Below are 27,720 nucleotides of genomic sequence, written 5' to 3' on the forward strand. Positions count from 1 at the left end.
CATTATTAAAAGTTACTATGAGAGAATATTTAGTTCGCCCTGCGGTAAAATCGTTATATTTTTACAATAAATAATAAACGAAGCAGGATCTAATGTACAGCACCTACTTGGCTTGTTGTACGCAAGCAAACGGACGGCTGGATGTGCCCATTCCGTTCGATTAAAAATGTACAGTTGCACGGCTTAAAATGTGACTTTACAAAGCGATTCACCTCATTGTACTCAGTAAATAATGGTCACACTTTTAAAAATTGGAATGTAAGGCTAAAACGAAACCGATTGTTCTTGTACCGTTCTGGCACGTCCTGTTTTTGTAACGTTTTGTTTTGTGTGCCCTTTTCACTTTTTCTTCATATCTTGTAATATAATCCAGCCTTGTTTATCTTTTACTTGGGAGAATATGTTAAAAATATATTTAATAAGGATTTACATTTAATTTCTTCAAGAAAGATATGATGATTTATGTATTATATAAGTTTTGAACTTCAACAAGAAAGATATGATTTGTATATTATGTATATATATTTATATATATATATATATATATATATTGAACTTTGAAGGTTTCTACTTTATTTCATAACATTATATTATATTTGGCTTTACTTTGTAACCTTGTTGAAATTTTGGAATGAAATAAATTCGTTATCAATCAATCATTCCAGACCAACTATCATCAGTAACGATGCAATAGTTTTTAATCCATCTGGACTCAGTTTCGCCTGTGAGAATGGAGTTATTGATATATGAAGTTCATTTTTGCGATTGTTAGACAAGTACTTGGTTTATCCGATTTCATGTTTATTTGTATACTTGTTTCTTTTACAGCTGAAGATATTTGTAATACTGGGGATCACGAGTGTCATCGGCACGCTACCTGTTCCCTGACCAACTCGGAAGATGGTGGCTACAAATGTAATTGTAACGTAGGTTTCATCGGTGACGGCAAGAACTGCATCCGATTACGTAAGTTTCCGAGAATCATGACGTCACCGATATGTCGTCATGGTTACCTATCTTAGCGCCCCCCCCCCTTGTGTGTGGGAGAATTGTCTTCAAAATTAATGTCCATTTTCAGCATGAGAGCGCAGAGGAGTGCAATCACAATTTTGTCTTAATGCAGTACATGTTGCTATGTCGGAAAAGCATTTACAACTTTACATTTCTTTTCATGGAAGTCGACAGTAGAATCGTAGAAAATGTATTTGTTGTGAGGTCGAATTAATTATGTTCCAACTTTGTACTGAGGGATGGTACGATTCTGAATGAGAATACGCCCATGTACTCTTTTTTTTTGGCTGTGACGAAATTTTCATTGTGACGTCTTTTCGTCACCCCATCTGTAGATCACGTTTGCCTTGATGTTATATCTCAATATTGTTGATACAACGAAAAGAAGTATTTACAAAGATGTGTGCCGAGTTTCAACTCTTTCTGCTTTTAGATTATTTTTTTATTATGAAGTGAATTTAGGACATCTCAAGTCACTCCAAATCACAACTCATATCGACACCGCAAATGTTCTTTTAACGATATGTCCGTGTTTGTAATACTTGTGCGCAAACACATACGTGATGATACAACCTTGAACGAAACGAATGGTCTGTTATTTTTTTAATAGCAATACATATTTCGGATAACCTTATCTTTTTTTTCAATATAGAAAATAATGTGTTGCTACACGTGTATGCCTGAACATGTATATGCATCGCATCCGTCACTGTTGTTGTTTTCAACAAGACACTACGGTATATGCTTTTCTTCAATATTTGCAGATCCGCACACATGTGAGAATAGACCTTGTTTTGAAGGGGTGGAGTGTACTGATCTGAACATTCTTGCTAGCACACAACTCATGGTTTTCCCAGAGAGTGGGGTTATCTTCAAGTATGAATGCGGCCGGTGCCCACCAACTCATTTCGGCGATGGCAAGTCATGTACACGTAAGTCCGCCGTTAAATGTTATAGTCGCGCTAATGAATGCTAATGTAGCAGAGGAATTTGTAGTTAAGAGTTACTATGTAATTGGGAATGCTCATATACTTTAATAAACGAAGTACAAGAAATAAATGTCACATTCGTGGGAATTTAAGCATGTATTCTCTACCTTCAAATGCGATTTTTTTTGTTCAGTTCCATTTCCTGTTGAAGTCAGTGTTTTCTTTATTTCTTCCTCCTTATAATGATGTTTTATTGTCTCTATTGATCCTTTCATTATTTGATCATGATGTTAGTCAATGGAATTCCTGAAAGCGGTGTTAATTGTCATTGTATAATTTTCACAACAGCATATCCAACATCACCACCACCTACCACAACATTAGCAACAACAACTCAACCCCCAACAACGACAGTTGCAACTACTCCTGAGCCAACTACTACGCCGGAACCAACAACAACACCGGAGCCAACTACAAAACCAGAGCCAACTTCAACACCGGAGCCAACTACAACACCAGAGCCTACGACAACACCGGAGCCAACTACAACACCAGAGCCTACAACCACACCGGAGCCTACGACAACACCGGAGCCTACAACCACACCGGAGCCTACAACCACACCAGAGCCTACAACCACACCAGAGCCTACAACCACACCAGAGCCTACGACAACACCAGAACCAACCACAACACCGGAGCCAACAACAACACCGGAGCCTACCACAACGCCGCAGCCCACCACAACCATACCTACAACACCTCCTACCACTCCAGTGCCTACTGGTCTTACCGTACTAACCATGGACGGTTCGGCACAACAGGCTCTGCTACCTGACGTCCAGGTTCGGATTATCAGACCTACCATCGAAGACTGGCCCGTGACGACAGCGAACTCATCGACCACCGATGACGGTCTCGTCTGGATGGAGATCCCCGAAGAGGAGCCCATCATCGTGGTCGCTTCCAAGAAAGGGTATATGGAGACGTCTTCAACATACCGGTTTCAGCCAGGAGAAAGTAAGTTATAAGCAACTAATATTATTCCTATGTTGGAAACAATACAAAAATTTGAGGCAGGAAGAATGAAATGATATAAAACAAATACGTTACACTTATAAAGATTAAAAGGTTTAAATGTTTGTAAGAAATCATTGTTCCGTTTTCTTTAGATAACAACATTCATAATTCCATTTTGCTAAGGACCGGGTCTAATAGTGAGACGTCCCACGAGAAGAAAGGTTTAATATCAAAATCAAAGAAAATAATGAAGCAAAATATTTGAGTAGTTGACAATATCATACTGCAGCTCATGTGCATAATTACAAACTACCACCATGAACAATATCATTATGTTTTTATAGTTTTACTTTTATTATCTGCCTGGTTTTGTTTTGTTTCAGAAAATGTTTTGCCGATGCACGTTCACAAACATCCACTAAGGAAGGAGTTTGTGTGGATGTCGGGGATGGACCGCCTGGTAGAGTTCAGACCTAACAATGATGGCATACCGTACAGTGTGGAGATACCGGCCGGTAAGAGGGTGTCTTTCAATAAGCGTCTTTTCAGACATTTTCGTTCACCGACAGCGGTTATAAGCCACTGAAATTATTGCGAGTGATTGGCTTAGAGAAAATTTGTTGGTGAAAAACACTGGCAATTCACTTTGTGAAACAAAAGTCTGACCAGTAACATATCTCACTGACTTTCACTTATAAGAGAAGAGTCGAATGTTGTGATGTTGATGGCTATTTTTGTATTTTTTTATTTGATCTTATCTTTTTAATTGATTAATTACTTTATAAATTACTTAAAATGTCCTTATACACTCTAAAAAATGAAGTGCTGATTTAGCTCTTAAAGAGCGTGTATAGTGACTGCACTTCGGAGTGCTGATTTGTCTAGTTCAAATTTGAACTAGACAAATCAGCACTCCGAGTGCAGTCACTATACACGCTCTTTAAGAGCTAAATTAGCACTTCATTTTTTAGAGTGTACAGTTACATTTCTATCATGATTATTCCTACATAGTTGCGAATAATTCTCATCAATTTCACCTCCAAGTCCATAGAAAATATTCTTAATTCATTTCGCTACAAGATTGAAATCAGTAATAAAGTACTCTTGAATGACCATGATTTAATTTGTCTAACATTTAAAATAATTGGATTAACAAATGTTGATGTTCAATATTAACACTAAATTTACACTGACCCTTTCCCACTGCCGCATTCATTCCAAATTTCAGGTAGTTTGGATATCCCGGAGGAAAGCATCTTTGAGGTGAAATTTTCCGGTGTGAACACAAGCAATCCATTGGAATTGAAGGAGGTACCTGAACTTATTGGGGCGGTGGAATCTTCAGATGGTAGGTGTACATTTGTGTAACAATTATGATACGTGACATTTGTGACAATTCGTTTCATTGATAAGAGGCTATACGTGACGATTTGTTACATTGGTGACGCTTCGTAACATTGAAGATACGCTTGATATGTGACGATTTGTTTACAATTGTGACGATTCGTATCATTGATGACGAGGGAGGAAACGTGGCAATTTGATACAATCATGACGGTTTGTAACATTGATGATTTGAAACATTGATTTGTAGCACATGTGACGATTTGTAACAAACGTTACGATTTGTAATATTGATAATACGTGATACTATATGACGTAATTGTACCACAGAATGTTTTGGATTATCATTGTTGTCTGGTGTAGCGGTAGATCTGGTTCCACCGGTTGATACGGTATTCGCCGGCAGGTATCGTTCTTTACTCGGAACCATACCTGCCGGGTTGCCGCTGTTTGATTTTCTTTTTATTTATTTTCCCATTAAAATAGATAAACAAGAAAATGGGTACAGTGTGCGTGCCCATGGACAAAAGATAGCAAGAACTATATCTGCCGAAGAGAAATTGGTTCTGAACCCGCCGGCAGATAGTGTTTCTAGAACCGTATCTGCGGAGCACCAGATCCGCCGCTACCTCGGCATCATATTGTTACGTTAGTTACATGTACATTACCTGATATCTGGCAAAATTATTTTTAAAACGTTTGAATCATAGACATATGTATTGCAAAGACGATATAGGCAAACCAATTTGCAATACCACATGCATCTTATTGCTTGTATGTGAAGTGAAGAAGATGTCATATGACTAAAATATCTCGAGAGAAAGAGGTTGAACTTTCGCACTGTTTAGTACTTCCTGCTAATAAATCGACAATATATTTCTGAATATCTGGAAAATTAAAGTCTTACCTCCGATTTTCCACGATTATTACAGGAGTCAAACTTACCGGTTTAGAGGCCTTTTCGATGGCTGAGGTCACCGTGGTTAACACGGAGACTAATGATCTAGTCGACGTCATGCTCCCATTCGAAGCCGAGTTCCCTCTCAATAGAAAACCGCGTGGTGCTCGTCATGGAACCAGAATCCCCGCATGGTACTTTGATAAGGCAACAGGTAAGAACTTGTAAAATAATATTGGTATAAAATAGGCCCGCATAACCGCAAGCAAGCGGACAGAATCAAATCCAAGTCACTTCTCGAACAGTTCGTGAAGTTTGTGAGAGTGGAGAAATAGGGTGTCGCATGAACCAAAGATAGATAATCTTATAGAAATGCTCAGATTAATTGATTCCCAATTTTCATATTCCCCTAATCTTCCATTTTAATGCAAATAAAATTTTAAACAATATATTACTGTTTAACTGAATACGTGTAAAAAGACAGAAAATGTTTGCCAACCCGATTTTTACTTATTTTGTATTTAATAGAATGAAATTATCTTAATGTTGATTTAATTTACTTAATCAAAATGATGATCCTCTAAAAAAAACACCAAAAATATCTATTACTATGGACTAAAAATCATCTCATATTAAAGTATTGAGTATATTTGCATAATCTATTTTTTTTTTCTCTCTCTCTCCAGGTATTTGGAGAAGGAGCGGAGTTGGTAAAGTGAAACGAAATCAACACGGAGAGCTTGTCTGGAGCTTCCAGGCAAGGCATTTTACATGGTGGAGCGCCATGGAACCCTGGCCGGAAACGTCATGTATTATCATCCGTACATGTTACGACAAAAAATGTAAACGGGTCGCAAGTTACGTTCCTGTCGAGTAAGTCAATTCTCCAGTACTGTTATGAATAGCGAACCTCTTCTCGTATTAATAGCAACCATCTGTGTTATAAATACAGCGACCCTTGTCTCTCGTTATGAATAACGACCACCTTCTATGGACCTACTATTCTGACAGAGTACTTGATCCATTATTTCCCTGTTATGAATAGTGACCATCTTGACCAGCTACCCTCATCGTTGATTATAACTTTATCACCTTTATTAATATTGATCCTAATGAATTTGCCATCATTATGAATATTATAAACAGCGCGTAACTATGTCTAGTAGATGGAACCTGACTCGCTTCTTAGCTGGAATTAGTGTTTTGCAAAATTGTTGCCCAACATATCAACGACTTTATGAGCAATATAAAACGCTAATGAGCGATCCGAGTTGTTCCTATGTTGCCAAATTAACAGCATTTCATTCAATATTGGCAAAGATCATGCTCTGTACTTAAGCTTGCAATACGAAAGGCTTTGTAGATTGGAAAGTCTGCTAATGTGAACCCTTTCTTTGACGCCCATAATCTTTTGAAAATCTGTTGTCAAAATAAAATAACAAATTCTAATTTCATCACGTTTTCGTTTACCTCCCTAAACCAACAACCTGCAGATTAGCCAAACAACTGAGAATTTAAGCCTTCTTGATGATTTTTTTTTAATAAAGAATTTGTGATCCACTTTGAAGATATCTTTCAAGATCTCAAGAATCGGTCATACTTTTTTCCCCGGCAGGGTAAACGGTATTGACTTTGCTTATTCGTCCTCGAGTGTAACCAGCGCAGAAGGACGGACGTGTGCCCAGTTCAAGATGGGCGGCCAAGTCAGGGTATCCTCGCCCTGTTCTAAGAAACCAAAGTTTAGGACAGGTACACCGGGTGGGCCATCTTACTGCCCAGCCGAGTATGATACTCAGGTCCTCAGACCAGCTGACGGAACAGTCACACAGGAATGCGAAGAGGTCACCATTGTAGTCAGAAGTGAGTTATTTCTCTAATGATTTCACGTCCGTAGTAATTCCTTGAATCTAGCCAGAGGTTTCTTCAAGCTTTTCGTAACCTACATGTATGGATGACTTTACCGCAACTTGTGACAGTTTCCTATGATAAATGATTATCCTTATAACTTTACAAGCAACTTTATGAAACACCCAACTTGCATTCTAAACGTGTATCGCACTTTTAAAGATTTTTTTAATTTCTGTAATTTATATCATGGGAAACTTAAGTTGAACATCTTTGAACATCTTATGCAAGCGCCTATGATTTTGAATGAAACATGGGTTTCGCTTTAGGCTACGTATTGTTTTTGCCGTTATCTGATTGCTATAAAATATACTCATTAGACTTTTTGATGGGATATTATCAATTCTGACTCTCACTCCTTCTATCCTCCCAAACAGATGTAAGGTTGACACACTGCAACGAGCCAGAGATCCCTCGCCATGCAAAGACGTATTCCTCAGACTACAGGATCGGTGGTACCGTATCCTTCGAGTGCACCAATGGCTACAATCTTGTTGGTGAATCGCAGAGGGCGTGCTTACCTTGCGGTAAATGGAGCGGTAGAAACCCAGTGTGCAGACGGTTCAGTCCGGAGTACACGTACGAAGTCCTAAGCACCAACTATGACCCTTCGCGGGGAGTCGCAAGTAGCGTGTTTATTCGGAACAGAGGAAGTAGCAGTAGCAGTATTTATTATTCAAGACCGTCGGTTTGATCCGAGTTTCCTAAATGTCTGACTCTTGAGCGATTTTACTAATTGTTTATCTTGTCTTATTTATTTCAAAGTACATCTATTTCGCAAGATACATCGGAATCAACAACTATGGGATGAATCAAACTTCCACAGAAAATATGACAGAGCTTTAAGACTGCTCACTCAGTGAGAAGCTGGATGTTCAGATATTGGGGACAACAATGTGATGAAAACATAGTTTGCGGCTATTTTGCGCCGAGTCCAATAATCTCGTCAGGAATCGAGGAGGGTGGCCCAGCTTAAAAGGATTCGCTGCCCATGATGTATACCATTTTGAAAACGTGTGTCGCATCAATTCATTTTTTTTTCATAGATATCAACGGTGGGCTTCGTTTTACTTGAAGTGATACAGTGAACATCAGCATTTGAACAAAGAACCTAGTGATTCACAAGAAATGTGTCCAGCTGACTGATTACCCCACGGAAGGCATATTAAAAGAAAAACTAGCCAATGCCTTGGACTCATTAGTTTGAAAAATACAACAATGGACAGCACGAACGAAATGATGCGCACTTGTCATTAAAAATATATTATTGCAACTTTTGTTTTTCAGTTTGACATATCTACTATATTACCTCTGACAAAACGTTATCACACTTTATGTGTCTTTGAAGTATTGTGTTTTTTGCTGGATGACGTTCTGTGCATGACTTAAATGGTGCTCATTTTATACTACAATGCGAAGTATTACTATTGTTACATGTGAATTAATATTTAAAAAGACAAACATATATATTATTTTGATATAATTATCATCACACGCTAGTGATGCTATTATAAACGTGAAAGTTATGTCTTTGTGTCTCATACTATAGGAATATAGGAAACTATATACATATATCAAGGACTCCCTTTTTTAGCTAAAAAATCATAAAAAAGATTCGCTGTTTATGAAATGGTTCTGTCTCTTTATGATCCTTTTTCGAGCAACTTGATTCAAATCCGTTTTCAGCCACCTTTTGTTCTTTGAAGAACATGTGAAGGTTATAACTGATGTGGGACGAATACAAGTTCTAATTAGAGTTGTGTATAAGTTCATAATAAGTAATGTAGGCTTGTAGTTCGAATTGTAGGCCAATTCATATTACAAACAAGTTTGATATAGTTAACCCCCCCCACCTGTGACCCCTTCACAACGGTGGCGCCCCCTTTGCTACTGTGGTGGTTTCTGGCTACGTCGTTGGAGTTGATTGAAACAAAAAATCCATGGCACGATGCTTCAACTTAGTTTGGGGTGCAACTTTGGAAACATAACGTGCATGCTACGTCCCAACCGCGTCATTGCGAAGTTTACTTCACGTTGGCGATGTTCTCACTAAGTTTATTGTGCGCACAGAGGCAGTCCATGTGACGTCAAAATGGTTCCTGCTAAGCGCACCCTACGTCCGAGCAGATTGCGACTCGTTGTATCTATGCTATTTGGAAGTAACGGCAATGGAATATGCGTGGTAGTCGTGCAGTGGCAGCGCTTTAGACACGAGCCGCGTTCATTCCGTGTCCGCTACGTCTATGCTACGTTAATGGAGCTGTTAGTATAACCTAAGAATGTTCTTACTGCGCCATGCTAACACCGTTAAGATGGCTCTCCCTGGACGGCTTCAAAGTCACGTAGCGAAAATGTGTCTTCAGAGATCACACAGACTTATCGCTACACTCTCTGTAGGCTTTATAAGTTTACACTGGTTATCGCAGCGAGATCTACCTGGACGGAGCCTTGGCTTAATTGGGGTATAAAACGAACACATGACTAAAGTATGAGATAACCCGCAGTGACTTATTAAGCAAATATTTTGAGGGGGCATAGCATTCGGGACCAAAAAAAAAAAACTCTATAAAGTTGTGAGCGAAAAGATTGTCAAATTTCAGATGAAAATAATTATTTTATGATCGATTCTGGGATAAATTTGAGAAAAATATATTTAATTGTCTTTAATTCTCTTCGTGATTGGTCTTTCTTCCTGGGGTATTAATATATGGTAAACATAAATCAGTTTACTAACTCCCCTCGAATAAATCTATTGATGCGATCATTTTTAATATAATGTCATGAGTGAACTTATGCTAAACCTTGTCAACGCTGCCCATATGTAGTTTTATCATGGCTGAAGCTATATACGTCTTTTATAAATCATATCAGTTTAATCGGCGGATTTCCCTAATGTTCGGGGTATTAATATATGGTATTTAAAAATATTACTTTTGAATTTGTAAATATTGAATGGCAAACAAGGTGTTAACTGTTTATGTATATTTGCCTGTTTGTCCAGATCAAGCTCTGATTCGTGATTTCTTTTAAAGGAAAATGTGATAAAAATGATGAATGAAATTAAATTGTCTGATATTATATAAAAAGATGTTTATAATGAATGTTATGTTGTGTATTGTGTGACACTTGTGAATAAGAGTACTCGTAATATGCATGCGATAAAATAATAAGAATGTATTACCTGCTTGAAATGTAGACATCGTGTGAGTGGCTGCATTGAAGATAATTTTTTATATTGTAGTCAATATTTCATCTTGCAATTTGAATTTTACAGTGTATAAGAAGATAAGTTAGACATTATAAAATAAAACTGATTTATTATATATTTGTAGACGTGGTAGTCAGTTCTTTTCATTTTATTGAATCATATTTAGAAGGTGGCATCTGGCTACAATTTCGGTAATGTGACACAAACATCAGAAATTTGGGATTCTTTCATTTTACGATTTTTGTTTTACTACAGTATAACATTTCAGTTGAATTATTGGAATATTTAAGACAAGTCCACTACAAAATAAATGATTTGAATAAGAGGAGAAATATCAAACAAGCATATCAATGAAAATTTCATCAAAATCGGATGTGAAATATGAAAGTTACGACATTTTAAATTCATATCTTGGTCGGTATGCAAATGAGCAGAATGATGACGTCAACCACTGTATACTATTTCTGTTGTATTTTAATATATGAAATATGAAAAATTTGAATTTTCTCCTCAATGTCATGTGAAAAACAAATTTTATTGCTCCCTGAACAAGTGGAATTGCAATTTTCTTAACAGGCTATATCAATTCAAGTTGGTCCTTATGGTCAAATTTGTAAAATTGATATATTGTATATTTCAAGCACTAAAAATAAAAGAAATAGTGAGTGGGGCATCATTGACTTCCTCATTATCACATCAATAAGTTGTGCATATAACTGTTTTGTGAAAAATAAGCAGACTTTAAAATATCATAACTTTCTTATTTTACATCCGATTTTGATTAAATTTTCAACGTTATGCTCGTTTGGGTTTTCTCTATCGATTCAAGTCAACAATTTTCTGGAGTGGACTTGACCTTTGATATGGCAATAATCTGATTCTGATGGCCCATAGCCAGGGTTTTTCAATTATGGGGTTCTACCCCTCAATTAGTAGCACTATCAAAATTTGTACCCCTTGGCCACGATGTGATGTTGGTAAATTTTTATAAACGATAGCCCAAGTTACCGATGTAGGGATCAATCGAATTAGTAGTTTGTCTGTGATTGGTCACCATTGAATATCAGATGAAATAAAACTTCGTGGAATTGATTTTAGCGCGTAACATAATATAAATCAATCTTACATTTTCGATTTTTTTTATCAATGGATGTATGTGTTCATGTTAAATGTACATGTGTGTTTTATGATGAAAATAGGTGCTACAGTTTTTTTTTCTTTCATGTATGTGATGTAGCATTTTTTTCTATTGCTTAGACAAACACGTGCATTTTTTTCTTTCAATTAAGAATGTTAATATTAATAAACAGCAGTGAAGTGATATAATTCCTATAACAATGTCCTCTGTCAAAATGAAGTACAACCTTTGTAACTGTATATCAATTCGTATTTGCTTTTTGACTTTGTACTTCCATATGGATTTCACCTCACAAATGTCGAAAAATTGAAAGTGAAAGCAAATCAGAAGATTTTCAGTATTCAATCTTATCTCTAACTTTATTGAATGCAGATAATTGAATACACCGGACTTGCCTCTCTCTATATATTTCTATACTTTATTATGAAATATATTATTGTCATCACATTTTGGAATGTGATTGCATTTTCTATTTGGTTTTGCATGCACTCTAAAAACACTGAGTAAAGTTTGACCCAATATTGGGTAGGAAGGGAACATGGGTGTTTGCTGGGTATTTTTTTTACCCCGTATTTGGCTAAATGCATGTTTTAAGCATAGAGCTATTTTTAAGGGTAAATTTGAACGCAACATTGCTTAAAACTCACAAAATATTTGGTATCTTTTTACCAAACCAACACGCATGTTCCATTTTACCCACCATTGGGTTACCATTTTTTTTAGAGTGTAACGTGTTTTTTTCTGTACATCTGTTTTATCATTATCGGCATAATTATATTGGACTGTAAACGATTTATGACGGTGTCATTTTAACGTATCTTTAATCTATGCAAATGTCTTTTCAATTGTTTTTTTTTTCGAATAAATATTTTCGTGAAGATAAATAAGGTCAATGAAAAGTGTGTTTATTTCAAGAAGATTAAAACAGAGAGAGAGAGAGAGAGAAGAAAAAGGAGACTTGATTCTGTGCATGTACGTTTTGTGTGTAATTACGGTTGCATCTTTGGATTAAAGGGGTACTCAGGGTTGAAATAATTATATCTGAATAAATAATGTAAAAAATCACTAAGTAACACCCTGGAAATATCATCAAAACCTGGTGACAATAAACGAAGTTAATAAATTGTAAAACTTACCAATAATTTGTGATACAAAGTTATATGCACGCCGTCATGAATATGCAACAGGTGTACAAAAGAATAAGTGGGGATATGACATTATCGGTTTGCTCATCTAATATTCAGAGGACATGCAGGGAACTTGCAGTGTTTTGATAGTCTGATTCAACTTCATATCATATTCCGTTCAGGCGGAGTACACCTTCGAATGTTAATCGAAGACTTGCTCTATTCGGAAAATAATTTTTACAGTGGTGCCCTTCGAGCTTGGATAATCACATCATACATTAACAGTGAACTCTGCGGCTAGCTAGCGCTAGATTTGTTTTAGGGGTGGTGGTCGCAGCGCTTTGGACCTTATCTGAAAAGCGAAGTACAGTATAAGTAAAAAAAAAGTAAATTCTAAGCTTTATTAGTACTGCATATATCAATTCAGCACACCGCGATAGAGTGTTCAGATAGTTAAAAGTTAAGGCGATTGCAGGACAATGTTTAAAATGGATTCTGAATCATTAACATACATGTAAAAAAAATGCGATCAAATGAATAATAATTATATTTAATACATGATATCTCTTCATTCAAAACAAAACTTCGTAAATCCAGAAATAAACACATTCCAAATGCATCTCTTCGTTATTACATGATTAATGGGTTGGCTATTATAAGGTATAAAGAAATGTTATGAATGGTTTACCTCCATAAGATTAAATAGCCAGTCGTAGTGGTTTAAAGGGGAATCCGATTCAAATGGGAAAGTAGTTTCAGAAGTAAAAATTCCTAATAATGTCGAAGTGAATCAGAAGTCCGTACCATTTGCCATGTGACCAAGTTTCCTATTTGGCATTTTCATATATGGACATATCTTCACTTTTTCTTATTTCTGGTCCGATTTCTTTTGAATTTTCACCATCACGTATAGTTTCTTACTTTTCTCCTTTTACTCAAAGTATTTTGTTGACAGGATTGGGTCCCCTTTTAATTCATCGTTATTTATTTCCAAAACAGCGTATCCAACATCAGAAAAACCAGCCTCTGCTTCGACAACAACTTCGCTGCATTCTACGATTCCGACGTCGACCACGAAATCATCTAACGAATATGAACTGACTACTGAGACAATTCCAGGCGTTGGATCAAATTCATACCCAAGAACTCCATCTGGGTCGTCTAATGGAATAGCAACAAGAGAAATCACGGCAGCGTTATCTTCAACATCATCATCTCCAGGTACTTATGCAACATCTGAAGGTCTTTCAAAGACACCACCAACAAAATGGTCTTATTTGGCGATCATAAGTGATATGGTCCAAGGGGCTCTACCGCCTGACGTCAAGGTACGCAATGCCCGCCAAGTTCCACAAGAGTGGCCCTTGACGATGATGAACTCGTTGCCTGCTCAGGCTCCAATGGCACCGATCTCTACCACCCCACCGCCTGGTCTGACGGTCTTGACCAAGGATGGTGACGCATACGAAATCCCGTTGGCTGACGTCGACATTCGAGTGATAAGGTTGACCATACGAGATGGGTCCGTGACAATCGCCAACTCGTCGACCGACGCGAATGGTACCCTGTGGTTTGACATTCACACAGCCGAGCATTTCATCATAGTCGCATCTAAAACAGGATACTTGGATACGTCATCAACCTATCGTTACAAACACGGAGAGAGTGAGTACAAACTTATTTAAAACATAACAGTTTACGAAGTGCTTGATGCGTTGGAAAAAAAATGATCAAAAGTTTATTGAACGCTGTAAATGAAATAACTTACTTTACAGATGTACTGAGGCATTTATTAAAATCACTAGCTATGATTTAATTTCAAGTGAATGAAGATCCTATCAATATGAGAAATAAGAAACTATTTGATTGGTTCAATTACATTTCATTCAGTTTTGTTCACGAATCAGCAATCAGCATGTTCATTTCTACAAAATAATTTCAAGACATTTCAACCGTTTACTCATCAGTGAACGGGGACCAACTGCTGAGCCACTTAATAGAGATAAAATATGATTGATCACAATTTATTTTTATTATGTATATATATATTTGGTGTGTTACAGGGAATGTCCATACTATTTCGATGCAGAAGCATTCGCTGAGGAAGGAGTTTACTTGGACGTCAGGGCTTGATCGTCTTGTGGAGTTCAGACCAAGATTCAAAGGCGTTCCATACAGTTTTGAGATCCCAGCAGGTGATTTGCGCCATCGTGGCTCTGTAGACCATTACAGGTTACATACTTTTCGTACGTTACGGTATTACATATCATCGGACATGGTGGCTAAGTGGTAGAGCACCCGCTTCATGAACAGGAGGACATGGGTTCGCTCTCGATCAAGTCATACGAAGACTAAAAATTGATCATTTTGCCTGTGTTTTTTTTCTCAGACGTTCAATGCATTTGAACGGAGAAAGGTAATGATAACAAATTACAGTTAACAAGAGCTGTGCTGGCTACCCTGATTAAATAAGAATAGTTAGTATGATATTATTTATTTTTAGAATAACCATCGAGAGCTGAGTATCATTGATAAAAGATGATACTTTGTCATGAATTAATCTTACTCGTCAAAATATTTAAATATCTTTTGTATAAAATAAAAATTTTAGATCGCGAATTTTCGTGCAGATTGTGCTTACCTTACTGTTGAGTGATGCGATGACGAGTAAATATGCGCAATCGGTATTACTCTGCAAGGAAATGAGAAAGCAACAGATTTCTAGTTAACAGATTCATTAATCAGTTTTTTGTTGCCATTTTTCATTTGTATACTGTTAGGCAGTCTTGATGCGCCAGAGAAGAGCAATATTGAGTTAAAGTTCCATGATGTCAACACGAATGACCCGGTTGAAATGAGAAAGGCCCCTGAGCTCATTGCAGCGGTAGACACACCGGAAGGTATACCTTTGACCCACTGGTAATCATCCAGGGGGGGGGAGAACTTTCAACATTCTCAATTTTGTAGCCATTGAATTTTATTTCCACCGTCATAAAGTTTATCTAATTTACTGTAATATCTTGCAAATATACCTTAGTTTTCACGCATTAAAATCATTTTTTTAAAATCAATTGTCTAAATAAAAATAATCAATTTCATCAGGGGCCCGTTGCATAAAACTTTTTACCTGAGAAAACTCAGGTTGTTTTTACCGGAGTTTCTGCCCTGTGTTAAAGTCAATGGCATAAATAAGACTAATCTTAGTTTTGAGTTTTTACCAGAGTTTTCTCAGGTAAAAAGTTTTATGCAACAGGCCCCAGGGACTCTCTCCGTTAGTTCGCTGGAATCCCCCTCCCCAAAAAATAATTAATTGATTAATAACGCGCTTAATCTAAACTAATTTAAAGCTAATTTGATCTTATACTTTTGTTGGTCTTACCACAGCACCAACATTTGATATTTGTAGTAACCAGATGAAATTGCTCCTTAATCGAACCTACAGGAACCACCTTGATAAGCCTCGCAATCTTTGCCATGGCTGACCTAACAATTGTCAATATGGACACCGAGGAGCCGGTCGATCTCATGTTGCCTGTTGAGGCCGAGTTCCCTCTCAGCCGGAAACCTAGGGGTACTCGCCAGGGAAGTCGCATATCGGCCTGGTACTTTGATAAAACCACAGGTAAGGATGAATTTATTATCACTACAGCAGTACTAATCAGTGGAGGAAGGATGAGATATATCATCATTACCCGAATGATTCTGACATGAATAGGCCTACTATTCAAGTCATAAAATTTACCGTTTGTGACAAAAAAACATTTATTTTTTACACTTTCCAATTGCCATAAATGATGATCACATCATGATTATAACTACCACTTTCCCATTCTAGAAACCGATTCATCACTGTAGCATTATAGGGTGAGAACAGGGTGAACGCCGGTGCTGAAATCTGGCGATGGGATGTGAATCTATCTTGGGCTATGATCGAGAAGGACGATTTTTTCCCATTAAATATGAGAAAAACGAGAAGCTAGCTTACGGACTAATACTGTAATTGTAAATTATTTCTTCTCTTCTTAATCTAACAAAAAAAAATAATTATAGAAGAGGTCAGGTTAAAAAGAAACTGGGCGATGTGTCGTGCGCCTGTAAAATACACAGACAAAGCTTCGAATTGATGCCGAGTTTTGAGGTTCGAGCACTCGTTGCGTCTTTACGATCATGACGATTGTGACGTCGAAGTTTACGTCTGATGCAAAAACTCAACCAATCACAACCCATAAATTCAGCTGTGTATCGAGGAGTTCGAGGTCCCGTCTTACAGACAATTGCGATTGATCCGATCAATCACAACTATGAAAAACCAGCAACCTCAACATCTAAAATCCATGTTTGATCAAATTGTTTTCTAGATATGATGTATATTCATTCACCATCGTTTTCTTCAAATTTCAGTGCTGTTTAAAAGGGGGCATTGTGTAAATGTCTTGTAGAAAATAAGGAAGGGATGGATTTCCATAAAGTTGAGGTCGATCGGATCAATCATAACTGTTTGTGAGAAGGGATCCCGATCTGAATCATTTGCATATTTTACAGGTGTCTGGAGGAAAGGAGGCGTCGGTAAAGTGAGGCTTGATCGATTTCAAGAACCGATGTGGAGCTTTGAAGCAAGACATTTCACCTGGTGGAGTGCCATGCAACCTTGGGCAGGGACCTCCTGCGTCATTGTCAAGACCTGCTTCGACAAGAAGTGCCAACGTGTCGCCAGCTTCATCCCCGTCGAGTAGGACAAGTTTCCATTAATGACCTCTTTTTCATTAGATTGTTGAAACATTTAGAAGAATATCAAGCTGTTTAATTCATTCTTTTCTTGTATTTTTTTCCCTAATGTGATACCAACTTTCCGCGTGTTCATGAGTCTGTCTCGCCATACGCATGTATTATTGGAAAGGAAATTTCCATTTATTAATGGTAGCTTCCCTCCCGTCTATGTTATTTCAATGCTTAACAAATGATGTTGTAAGTATGGTGCCAAAGTAATTATCAGAGGTTTAAACAGATTTTGACATGCTTTGTTGATATTTTCGTATTGTTCTCCGATATATCATTTCGCGAAGTTGCCTAACTCGGTTGATACCACCTTAGCCACTTTAGCTGGTCCTTTTAAGAAAACTTTTTTTGAAATCAGAAAAATGATAAAGAAAAGTATTTGGAAAAGAAAGAATTTGTTGTTAGTTGTTTTATTTGGGTAACAAATGCGTAAAAACATGTAATGTAAACGTCCTAGTCGTGTTATGTTTCGTTAAACATTGTTAAACAAATTTTGTTGTATCCCATGAGCATCCGTGACGGAAAGTACCATTCATATATCTGTGCTGTCTATCAAGAAAACATCTCGTCTCGACCTCGTCACTGCTACCCCGATGTGACAAGGAAGGGCATGATGCAATCTAACAATTCCCCTTTCATCTCCATACAGATTTGATGGCGTCGACTTTTCCTATTCTTCCTCGGCCGTGTCAAGCGGGGAAGGGCGAGCATGCGCACAGTTCAAAATGGGAGGCAACGTCATGGTTTCGTCACCCTTTTCAGGTGATCCCAAGCTCGTAGAAGGCAATCCCGTAAGTGGTTCTTCGTGCCCACCCGAGTACGATACCTTGGTGCTCAGTCCGCCGGGTCAGGCCCAGACGGGACGATGTGAAGAGGTCGTCGTAGTGGTAAGAGGTAAAACTAACGAACATCGGAATAAAAGTTATAAAAAATCGTGCAATGAAACCTTGTTTTCAAACACCAATAGTACATTCATTTACATGTTTTAGTCTTGAATATGTAGAATATCAAAGAGTACGACTAACTATTCTCATTTTTGGTCACTACGGTGCATGTAGTGTGATCGTATCCTGCTAATCGTACGATCTCCTTAGGGTAGCGTACATGTACGACGATCGTGAGGTTTTCGAAAGGAATTATGATAATCGTAGGGTTTACGGGGTTTTTTTAGCACAGAGTTATGAAAAATTAAATCGTATGAACGCATCCCTCAAATATGTCAAATACATTGAAGAGGTATCGTACAATTAGCGTAGGGTCATCGTACATTGTATAATTGTACGAACAGTGCAAGGGCGTTACATATTGTACGATTATCCTATGATCCTCGTTGGGATATCAAAAGACTTTTATACGATTATGACCTCCATATGGCTTTGTATTTGCTCTCTACGATGTCCAAAACATTAAATCATGCGATTATCGTACATGATCAGATGTTTACACAAAACTCATATCCCATGGCAATCTACGATGCCACCATAAAGATAATTTTCTGTCGCGATTTTCATTTAAAGTGGCGAAACAATAATTTCTCAAATAATTATATTTCGCTTAACATGCTTAGTTTCTGGCGTAGTTTTGGTATTAGAAAGGACTATCGGTGCTTAAAGCTATTCTAAGGAAAATTATAGATATGGTGAAATTGGTAAAACCAAAACAAAATTATCGGAAACATTTACACCATTGAAAATATATTCCATCACAAAACATCAACAACTTTAGATCCATCAGAAACAACAGAACCACCTCGAAGGACAGAACCATGGACTACTCAAGAGCCAGAGGTTACCACTACAACAGAGCCGGCAACAACCATCCCGATGACCACCCCCACGACTCTGCCACCGACTCCCCCTCCTAGAGGTCTTCAGGTGCTTGCCATGGACAGTTCGGCCCAGCAAGCTCTGCTTTCCGATGTCCAGATCCGGATTATCAGACCAACAATCAAGAGTTCACAAACGACAACAACTGCGATATCGCCGATGACCACTTCCTCCATGATGAACTCCTCGATGACAACTTCCGTGATGACGAATTCATCGATGATAACATTATCGACGGTGAATTCTTCATTGACGAACTCGTCAACTGTGAATGACTCGTTAATCACGGCTTCGACCGCCGCAGATGGCATTGCATTGCTGGATGTTCCCGAAGACGAACCTGTAATCGTCGTTGCAACCAAGGAGGGTTATCTATCGACATCATTCACCTACTCTTTCCAACCAGGAGTGAGTAAGTATAATGCAATAAGATTGGGATGTTTGGCGGTAAAAGTTCTTTCTCGTTTCCTCTTTAAAACTTTTCTTGCATCATTTTAACACCTTGGTCAAGAACCAGAAAATAGAATAAGGTAAGTATTTTCGTTAAAAAAATCAGCGATTTTCAAAGACTAATTTCCTTTCAGATGAAATGATTCCGGTAGCTTGTAGGAATAGTGAATGTGTTACATGAAATTCTCCCAGTATTTGACGGGATGGTAATGCCAATTATTGGTGAGTAAAAATGCAAGGATGTACGACATACACCGATAACTACTTTAAAAGGAACGTTGAAATTTAACATGACTTTACGAATAGATTGAAATTTTAATAACAAATAGTAATATGAACCAATACCAACATGACCAAGGTATGGTATGGTAGTGCAGAAATTACAACAAATAACTTACAAGAATATCATGCTTTTGAAAATAGATTATATATGTTGAATGTATTTTCTTTCAGAAAACGTCTTACCAATCTCGATTCAAAAGCACCCGTTTACGGAACAGTTTGTCTGGATGGCTGACGAAGATCAGCGTGTAGAATTTACAACTCCCGATCACCAAATTCCTTACGGGCTTGAATTTCCAGCTGGTAAGAATAATTAATATCAGTGCGATGTGTTTGATTGATGTGAGTTATATTTAACTGCTGATTGATCAATATAATATGCTAAAGGTTCAAGGAGATTATTTATTCAATATCTTGTCATCGTCACAGTCAACTAATCATTATCATTATTTATTTCATCGTCAACACCATCATCATCATCACCATCGTCGTCGTCGTCCTCGTCGTCATCATCATCATCATCATCACTTCCACCACCACCAGCCAATTACCATCACCACCATCATCATCATTAACAACAAAAACAGTAGTGACGATAACCGTGTCTACTTGTTGTGTTGTAATCATGAAAGATCAGTGGAATGACCATTCTTTATCAATTTTGTAGGGAGTCTCAACATCACGGATGGGAGCGCTATTGATGTCCTATTCTTCGGTGTACATACCACGACTCCAGCTGAATTGAAAGAAGTGCCCGAGTTGATTGGCTCAGTCGAATCATCCGAAGGTGGGCAGTGTAAATATGCTACAGTCATACCCGGCAAACCGACTCCAGACCGATCAAATATATTACGTTATTACCAATGATATTCCATCGGTCGGTTTGGAGTCGGTTTCGGTGGTGTGACTATGTACGGTGCTTTGACTCTGAGGTTGACCTGACGAAGGTGGAGGTGCCGTGGCCGAATGGTCTAAGGCGCCTGACGAGATACGTGAAAGTCTGGGATTCGACCCCTGGCCACGGCACTTCTTCCCGTAACCAAGGTATTTAAAGTAGACAACCGAAGAATCAAAAGTATTTTATAATGACTTTTTGTGGTCATCATTGTAAAGGGGAAGTATTACTAATCAGATATATAACTTCACTTTTTAAAGAGTGGTCTAATGCGCCTGACGAGATACGTGAAAGCCTGGGATTCGACCCCAGCCACGGCACCTCTTCCCGTTCTCAATCCTATGCATGTTATGCATGTTATACGCATTTTTGTGTGCGCTTGTTTTTTATTCTCATTTTTTTTTTTTGGGGGGGGATATTTTTTTTAAAGGTGAAATCACTAAGTCAAAAAATAATAGGTATTTATTGGTCAAAACACTGAAACAAAAACGTCCAAACTAAGAAGAAAAACCTCAAAAATGTATCAAGCACTTTTTATACCTGTTGTTAAGTCATATGTATGAGTTATTATTATTCATTTTTTTTTACATTTCTTAATGCCTGAAGTCAATTACCATAAAAACCATTGCAGCCAATTCGAATCGGTCTATGCCGCACTTGGATTAATGTAATAACGAGAAAAAAAACTAGTCTGGTTTGTTAAGACAGACCAATAATCTAATAGAAAATTACAGTCAGTAGCAGGTTAATAAAGGATTTTGTGATCCATGATTGTATTATTTTGTTGGGACACCCCGTGGCATTGCAACCATGGTTAGGGTGGAATTTGATATTTCCTCAGATAATTGTACTACTTTTCTCGTTGTTTAGGAACTAAACTGATTGGATTAGAGGCCCTTACGATGGCCGAAGTGACAATGGTAAACTCGGAGACCAACGATCTCGTCGACATCGTACTGCCATTTGAAGTCGAGTTCCCTCTGGATCGGAAGCCTCGTGGAGTCCGTCATGGTTCTCGTATTCCAGCTTGGTATTTCGATAAAGCGACAGGTAATCATGGTGACAAGTAAGATATAGACCAATCGGGTTTGTTCTGATGGTAATTACGAACGGGGGGGGGGGGGGGCTTCAAGTATGCCTAACAAAAAATAATCTAATCACTGGCATAGCAACGCTCCTGGCCCGTTGCGTCACCCCTTGGATGTACTGGTGATCTTCTTTAGAATAGACTCCCCCCAAAAAAAACAAAAAATAATAATCTGGAAAGGGTGCGGGGCTTTAAAGACGGTTTCCTTTATATTTCACAAACATGAATGCATTTCAGAATTGCAAGAACTCTAACAATCTTATCAACAAAATTAATCACGTATGAGTGAAACCAAACCGCGATCTCTTGCATGTCTTAGCAACTTGCGCAATTTCCTTTGTCTCGTCAGCAATGTGAAAAATCAGATGCATTACTCCTTCCATTGTTCAACACATTTTTAATGGCAGTCACACTAACGATTATGTCTGCAAACCGATCGATAGTTTGTCATTGGGTTATCTTTGATCAGTCTGGAGTCGGTTTCGTTGGTCTGACTGTATCATAACAGACTTATACTTTGTGCGAATAGCAAAGCACATCAAGTGGTGTCTGACTCTGTTGCAATATTCAGATTAATTTGTTTAATATTTCGCTTATTTTGCAGGAACGTGGAAAGAAGATGGCATCGGCAAGGTGAAACGGAACAAGGCGGGAGAGTTGTTCTGGAGTTTTCAAGCCAGTCATTTCACATGGTGGAGTGCCATGCAGCCCTGGCCAGAAACGTCGTGTATTATCATCAAGTCGTGCTATGAAAAGAACTGCAAACGAGCCGCCAGTTTCGTCCCTGTCGAGTAAGTTAATAAGTAAAATTCATAGTAACATTTTCAAACTTTATTTATCTTGTAAATGACTCATGATTTATCACTGAATGATCGAATGTATGATGTTTTTTTTTATTGGGTGGTGGTGTTTGTGAATTTGTGATGACGGTGTTTATTATGACGATGACGATGGTGCTGGTGATCATAATGATGATTTATGATGATTATAATGATGATGACATGATGATTATGATGATGGTTGTAGTGGTGGTGATGATGAAAGCGATTACGATGAAGATAATAATGGTCATTGCACTTTCTAGCAATGATGATTATTGATAGAGTATTATTGATTTACCTTCTTTCCAAGGGTTCATGGTGTCGATTTCTCCTTCGTCTCAACCAGCGTGACTAGCAAGGAGGGGCAAACCTGCACCCATTTTAAGATGGGTGGCCAAGTCAGGGTGTCATCACCCTGCTCCAAGAAACCCAAGTTCAGGACTGGTGAGCTCGGAGGTACCACGTACTGTCCAGAAAACACTCAGGTACTGAGACCACATCAAGACCAGACCGAGACGGGTCAATGTGAACAGGTGGTCATCGTGGTCAAAGGTAACTGCATGTCCAGGGGCCCGTTGCAGAAAGAGTTGCAATCAATCGCAACTCTAAAAATCACGCGCAACTTGATTTTCAACCAATCAACAGCGCGCATTTGGGACTTGCGATTGATTTTTTTACTTGCGTTTAAACGCAACTCTTTCTGCAACGGTCCCCAGACTGGATATCCCGGCAATGCCGGTAGGGTGAAGTCTGTGGTCGTGCTGATCAATAGTGCGTTTTCGCAATCGCGAAACTGCTGTTTTGACTCGCCGATTTTCGACGAAGACCTCTTTGTCATGGAGGGCTTTTGTCAATAGGCTTTCTGTGTTGTAGAATCCGTCCCCGTCGCGATTGCAAAAACTCCCCAATAATATTTAAAGCGCCATCAGTTGCATCGCCATTCCTCACACAATTCGTTGGCTGCGTCAATATATCATTTCTGATTGTCTACATTTTGTTCTTGTGGTGGTCGTGGTGGTACCAACTGATCAGATCATTCATTTTTTGTTAATTCGGATAAAAGGAAACGCATTTTTTGTGCCGATAGTTTTTTTTTATTATAAACATTTAGTTATTCGGAAAAAAAATCGCTTATCGCCGGAAAAATAAGTTTAGCGTAGATAGAGTTTTCGAAAAATTCTATTTATCCCCGAAAAAGTATATCACCAACAAAATGGCCCAGCAAGGCCGATATAGTTTCTCGATAAACTAGATTATTAAACTTGAAAAGCTAGTTAGGTTTATTATCATCGAAATTTTGTCTTACACCTCTCCAAATATTAAGACAGAAATCACGACAATTTCGGGGGGGGGGGTAAATTTCTTTATCGTACCCCCCCCCCTTGTGTTTGCTGACTCATTTACATAGCCATTGTATTCGTAGCTATCTGTTTAAGATTTTCATGTTCATGTTCTGCATGATCGTCAAATTTACTTTGATTTCATCGGAAGTGAGAGACTGTGCTCAGTTTTCTTTATTACTCTGTTTATAATTTCCTGCCCTTTTATGTTCAATAGATGGATGGTCGCTGAGCTGCAGCGAGCCAGACAAGCACACAAAGGCTAACTCTACACGATTCGAGGTGGGCAGCACTACATTCTTCCAGTGCACTGGCGGATACAGTCTCATAGGGCAACCGCAGAGGGCGTGCTTGCCATGTGGAAAATGGAGCGGACCAGACCCGATCTGCACGTAGTGAACATGATGAGCATAACGAAGAGAAGGCTGATGCATGGCAAGAATCTACTGATCATATACACAGTATAGGCCCCTACAACCTTGGGCAATATTCGCATCTAGATGAACATTCGAAAAAAAGGTTGAAAGCTCATGAAAGATTAGGAAATTGCCAACTACCGACAGCTGACTTTATAATTAAACGAAGTAAGACTTCTGTTCCATTATGTGTTCATTGATACGCAGTGACTTTTTTAAATAGATAGTGAGTAAGGATTTGTATTCGCAAATATGCATGATTTTTTTTATTTTCTTTGTATAGAACATTGTAAAGTATAAAGTTATATAATCAAGTATACACAGGTCCATCCATGCCAATATAGGGTCGCAAGACGATAAATACAGTTAGTAGTAGCCATATATTTTGTATTGTCTGTTTCTGCATATCTTTTTTTTCAAATTTAATTATTATAATACATTTTACCATCGACTTAATAAACACAGTGTGTTTTTACTGTAGAGAAATTCAAATATATTGAATTTCATGCTTATGTAAAACCTTAATTTTTTTCATGAACTGTTAGGGCCCCTCCCAGCGATTCCAATGATAAAATATACATCGGATGAATAAATAATTATTCGGAATATAAATTAATAATAATTGCAAAATATCGACACATATATACATGATTCGTTTTCCAATTCCCCTCGGCATGCTCGGTGTTGATGTTGTATGTTTCGTACATTTTACCGTTAATGAAAAAAAAACCCTTGGGTTTAACACCGAGTCTGCGTACGGTAATGTAGAGGGGCATACCCAGTACGCCAAACTTGGCACCATACTCTGGGGAACTATTATTGTTGTTCCGCTCATGCACGATCGTCGAAAAGGATTTTAAACTGTTTTAGTGTTTCTATTTTACTCCATATTCAGCTGCTTCTTTTTAATAAAATTGAAAAACAAACAAGAGAATGTAATCAGACGTCTTTAAAAGAGATGTCCATTTAATTTCAGCTAAACGAATTGTTTTCTTGCTGGGAGAACTTGGATGTTGAAAGAGATACTGAGCTAAGAGAGGAGGCGTATACTTTCATCGTCACGGTATTGCTGTGACGCTGAATCTATGAAGTGACACAACGTCCCCAAATCACGTGAAAGGTACAGAATGAATGAGAATAATAGATTATTCCACTTTTTCGTCAATATAAAACCCTGTCAAATGAAAAAAATATATACTACTGCGATTTAAAAAAGATGCATTGATCATGTTGATTGAGTTAATTTTTTCGATGTTCATTTTCATACATTATTCTATCCAAATCTGCTTTCTTACCTTCTAAATTGAGTCGTGATCGCTTGTATCTCGCTTGTATGTGTGTGTGTGTGTGGGGGGGGGTGGGTGGGTGTTGTCTCCCTCGTGTCATTTCATGGTGTATAATGACACGAATCGTAGGCTACTCCTGAGCCTCTTTCGCTTATTTTTTTTTCGCCGTCTTATGAACGCACTGTTCTCGGGATTACCGGCTTTCGGGTGTATCGCCCTCATTCGGCTACTTGCGTATAGTCGTCGAATAAGAACTCGGTAATCTGGACCTGAACGAGGCTGGAGGCAAATGATGTTCTTCCTTGAAGAAACCTGCGGACACAGAAGTTATCTTTTCGGAGACGATTCTAAATACGGCCACAATTATGTTGGAACAAGTAAAGTGTGTATCGATATCAGATCTGAAGGACAAAACTATTTTTTATAAGGGAACATCTAGGCTAGCAAATGCTTCGGAGTTTCATCCTCATCATTAGTAATTGATAAATACTCATGAACGCAAAAGGGACAACGCCGTGATGGGGGTAGTGGCGTTTTGAGCCAGAGGTGTGAAATAGGTCGCTAGCAAGAGAAGCGAGTCTGCAAAAATAATAAATAAAAAAACACGACATTTGTAATACAGAGTTATATTTGTGACATTTTTTTTTCAACATCTTTAGGAATTATGTGCTTGGCGCCTTTAGGGGTTGTAACCCAATGACCTGCATATATAATACGTCTGAGTAAAGGAGAATGAAACTGGATTTTTTTTTTTCTAGGGTTGCAAAAATCCAATAATGTCAACGCCGAAGGACGCGATTTTCGCGCTTGCCTCTGTGGCAGATAATAATCTTTAATGATAATTAGTCAAGAGTCTGGACCGGTTCTCTGTTTAATTGTATTTGGTTAGAATATACTTGTATATGTTACACCCTGTCACGACAAATATCGTTCTTCAAAAGAAAGGAAATGTCTTGTACGAACTGTAGTGCCATCTGCAGATCTGCGAATTCCATGAGAAAGCGTATTGAAATGAATTAGGGCATGATTGAAAATAATCAGTGCTTACCATACGGTGTTTTTTTAATGATGCCAAAAAGATAATGTTCAAAACATAGTGCTTCAGGCGTGTTTTTTTTTTATTGATTGCATTTTATTCTTTTTTCATTCCAAATTTAACAAAAGTTACAATGTAAAGCATAACACAAAAATATCATATACAGAAATGAAAAAAAGGGAACCCACTGGAAAGCAAGGCTTGTTAGTATGGGTTCTCTGCAAGTATTTGCAAGTAAATAAGATTGCAGACACAACAGAAGGTGGTTTTCAAATAGGTCTTATTTCGTTATTTCTTTCAACTTGGATATTTCAACATGAGTGTTAATTTTTTGGCTTCATCACCTAAAGGATTGGGTAGGGGAGAGGGGATTGGTTGGCGTAAACATTTCGTGAAACTAACTGTGTCAGTACTTTATCTGGAAAGTTTCAGAAACAATCTGATAAAGAGACTGGAAAACCAATTCATCACAGAAAATACCTTCACTATTTTGATAAAAAAACATGCAATTGTAGCTGAAAACAAGATTTTACTTTTTTCTTCATTAAAGTCAATGCTCCAGGTACATGTAAAAAAAACTCACATCTATTCCTAAACATGAAGAGGAAATGGGAAAGATAAGAGATAATATCGCATTGTTGAAGAAAATCTTTACATCATTACACATTTATGTTTTTATTTCAATTCTCAAATTTAATCATTTTAGACTTAAATTACCATATCCGTAGGCGGCGATTTAGCTATGTTTTTTTTTTTGGGGGGGGGGTTTGTTGATCAAAAGGAGCCTGACAGACAAGTTCGCTTTTTTGAAAACCAAATTACAATTTTTTGCTATTTACAGAGAACCTTCCCTAAAGAAACAAATTGTTGGATTTGGGATGATCCGTTACAATAGCTCATAATTTTCACGTTGGTAAAAAAAAAT

At 37.8% G+C, this 27,720-nt stretch overlaps 1 protein-coding gene across 1 annotated transcript in view; it reads left to right on the plus strand.

Annotated features, from left to right (window-relative positions):
- The window catches only part of LOC121414283, a 39,384-nt gene extending 13,967 nt beyond the window's left edge, over window positions 1-25,417 (plus strand). Inside the window, exons 2-14 of the mRNA XM_041607410.1 lie at window positions 13,580-14,245; window positions 14,644-14,775; window positions 15,361-15,480; window positions 16,023-16,202; window positions 17,123-17,309; window positions 18,006-18,250; window positions 19,082-19,594; window positions 20,086-20,217; window positions 20,582-20,701; window positions 21,680-21,859; window positions 22,501-22,687; window positions 23,028-23,269; window positions 24,275-25,417. Of these exons, the coding sequence (XP_041463344.1) occupies window positions 13,876-14,245; window positions 14,644-14,775; window positions 15,361-15,480; window positions 16,023-16,202; window positions 17,123-17,309; window positions 18,006-18,250; window positions 19,082-19,594; window positions 20,086-20,217; window positions 20,582-20,701; window positions 21,680-21,859; window positions 22,501-22,687; window positions 23,028-23,269; window positions 24,275-24,453 (2,787 nt within the window). The 5' untranslated portion in view covers window positions 13,580-13,875 and the 3' untranslated portion in view covers window positions 24,454-25,417. The remainder of the gene's footprint in view (window positions 1-13,579; window positions 14,246-14,643; window positions 14,776-15,360; window positions 15,481-16,022; window positions 16,203-17,122; window positions 17,310-18,005; window positions 18,251-19,081; window positions 19,595-20,085; window positions 20,218-20,581; window positions 20,702-21,679; window positions 21,860-22,500; window positions 22,688-23,027; window positions 23,270-24,274) is intronic.
- Window positions 25,418-27,720: the final 2,303 nt, after the last annotated feature.

Source organism: Lytechinus variegatus, chromosome 1 (genome assembly GCF_018143015.1).
Source record: "Lytechinus variegatus isolate NC3 chromosome 1, Lvar_3.0, whole genome shotgun sequence".
Lineage (NCBI taxonomy): Eukaryota > Metazoa > Echinodermata > Echinoidea > Temnopleuroida > Toxopneustidae > Lytechinus > Lytechinus variegatus.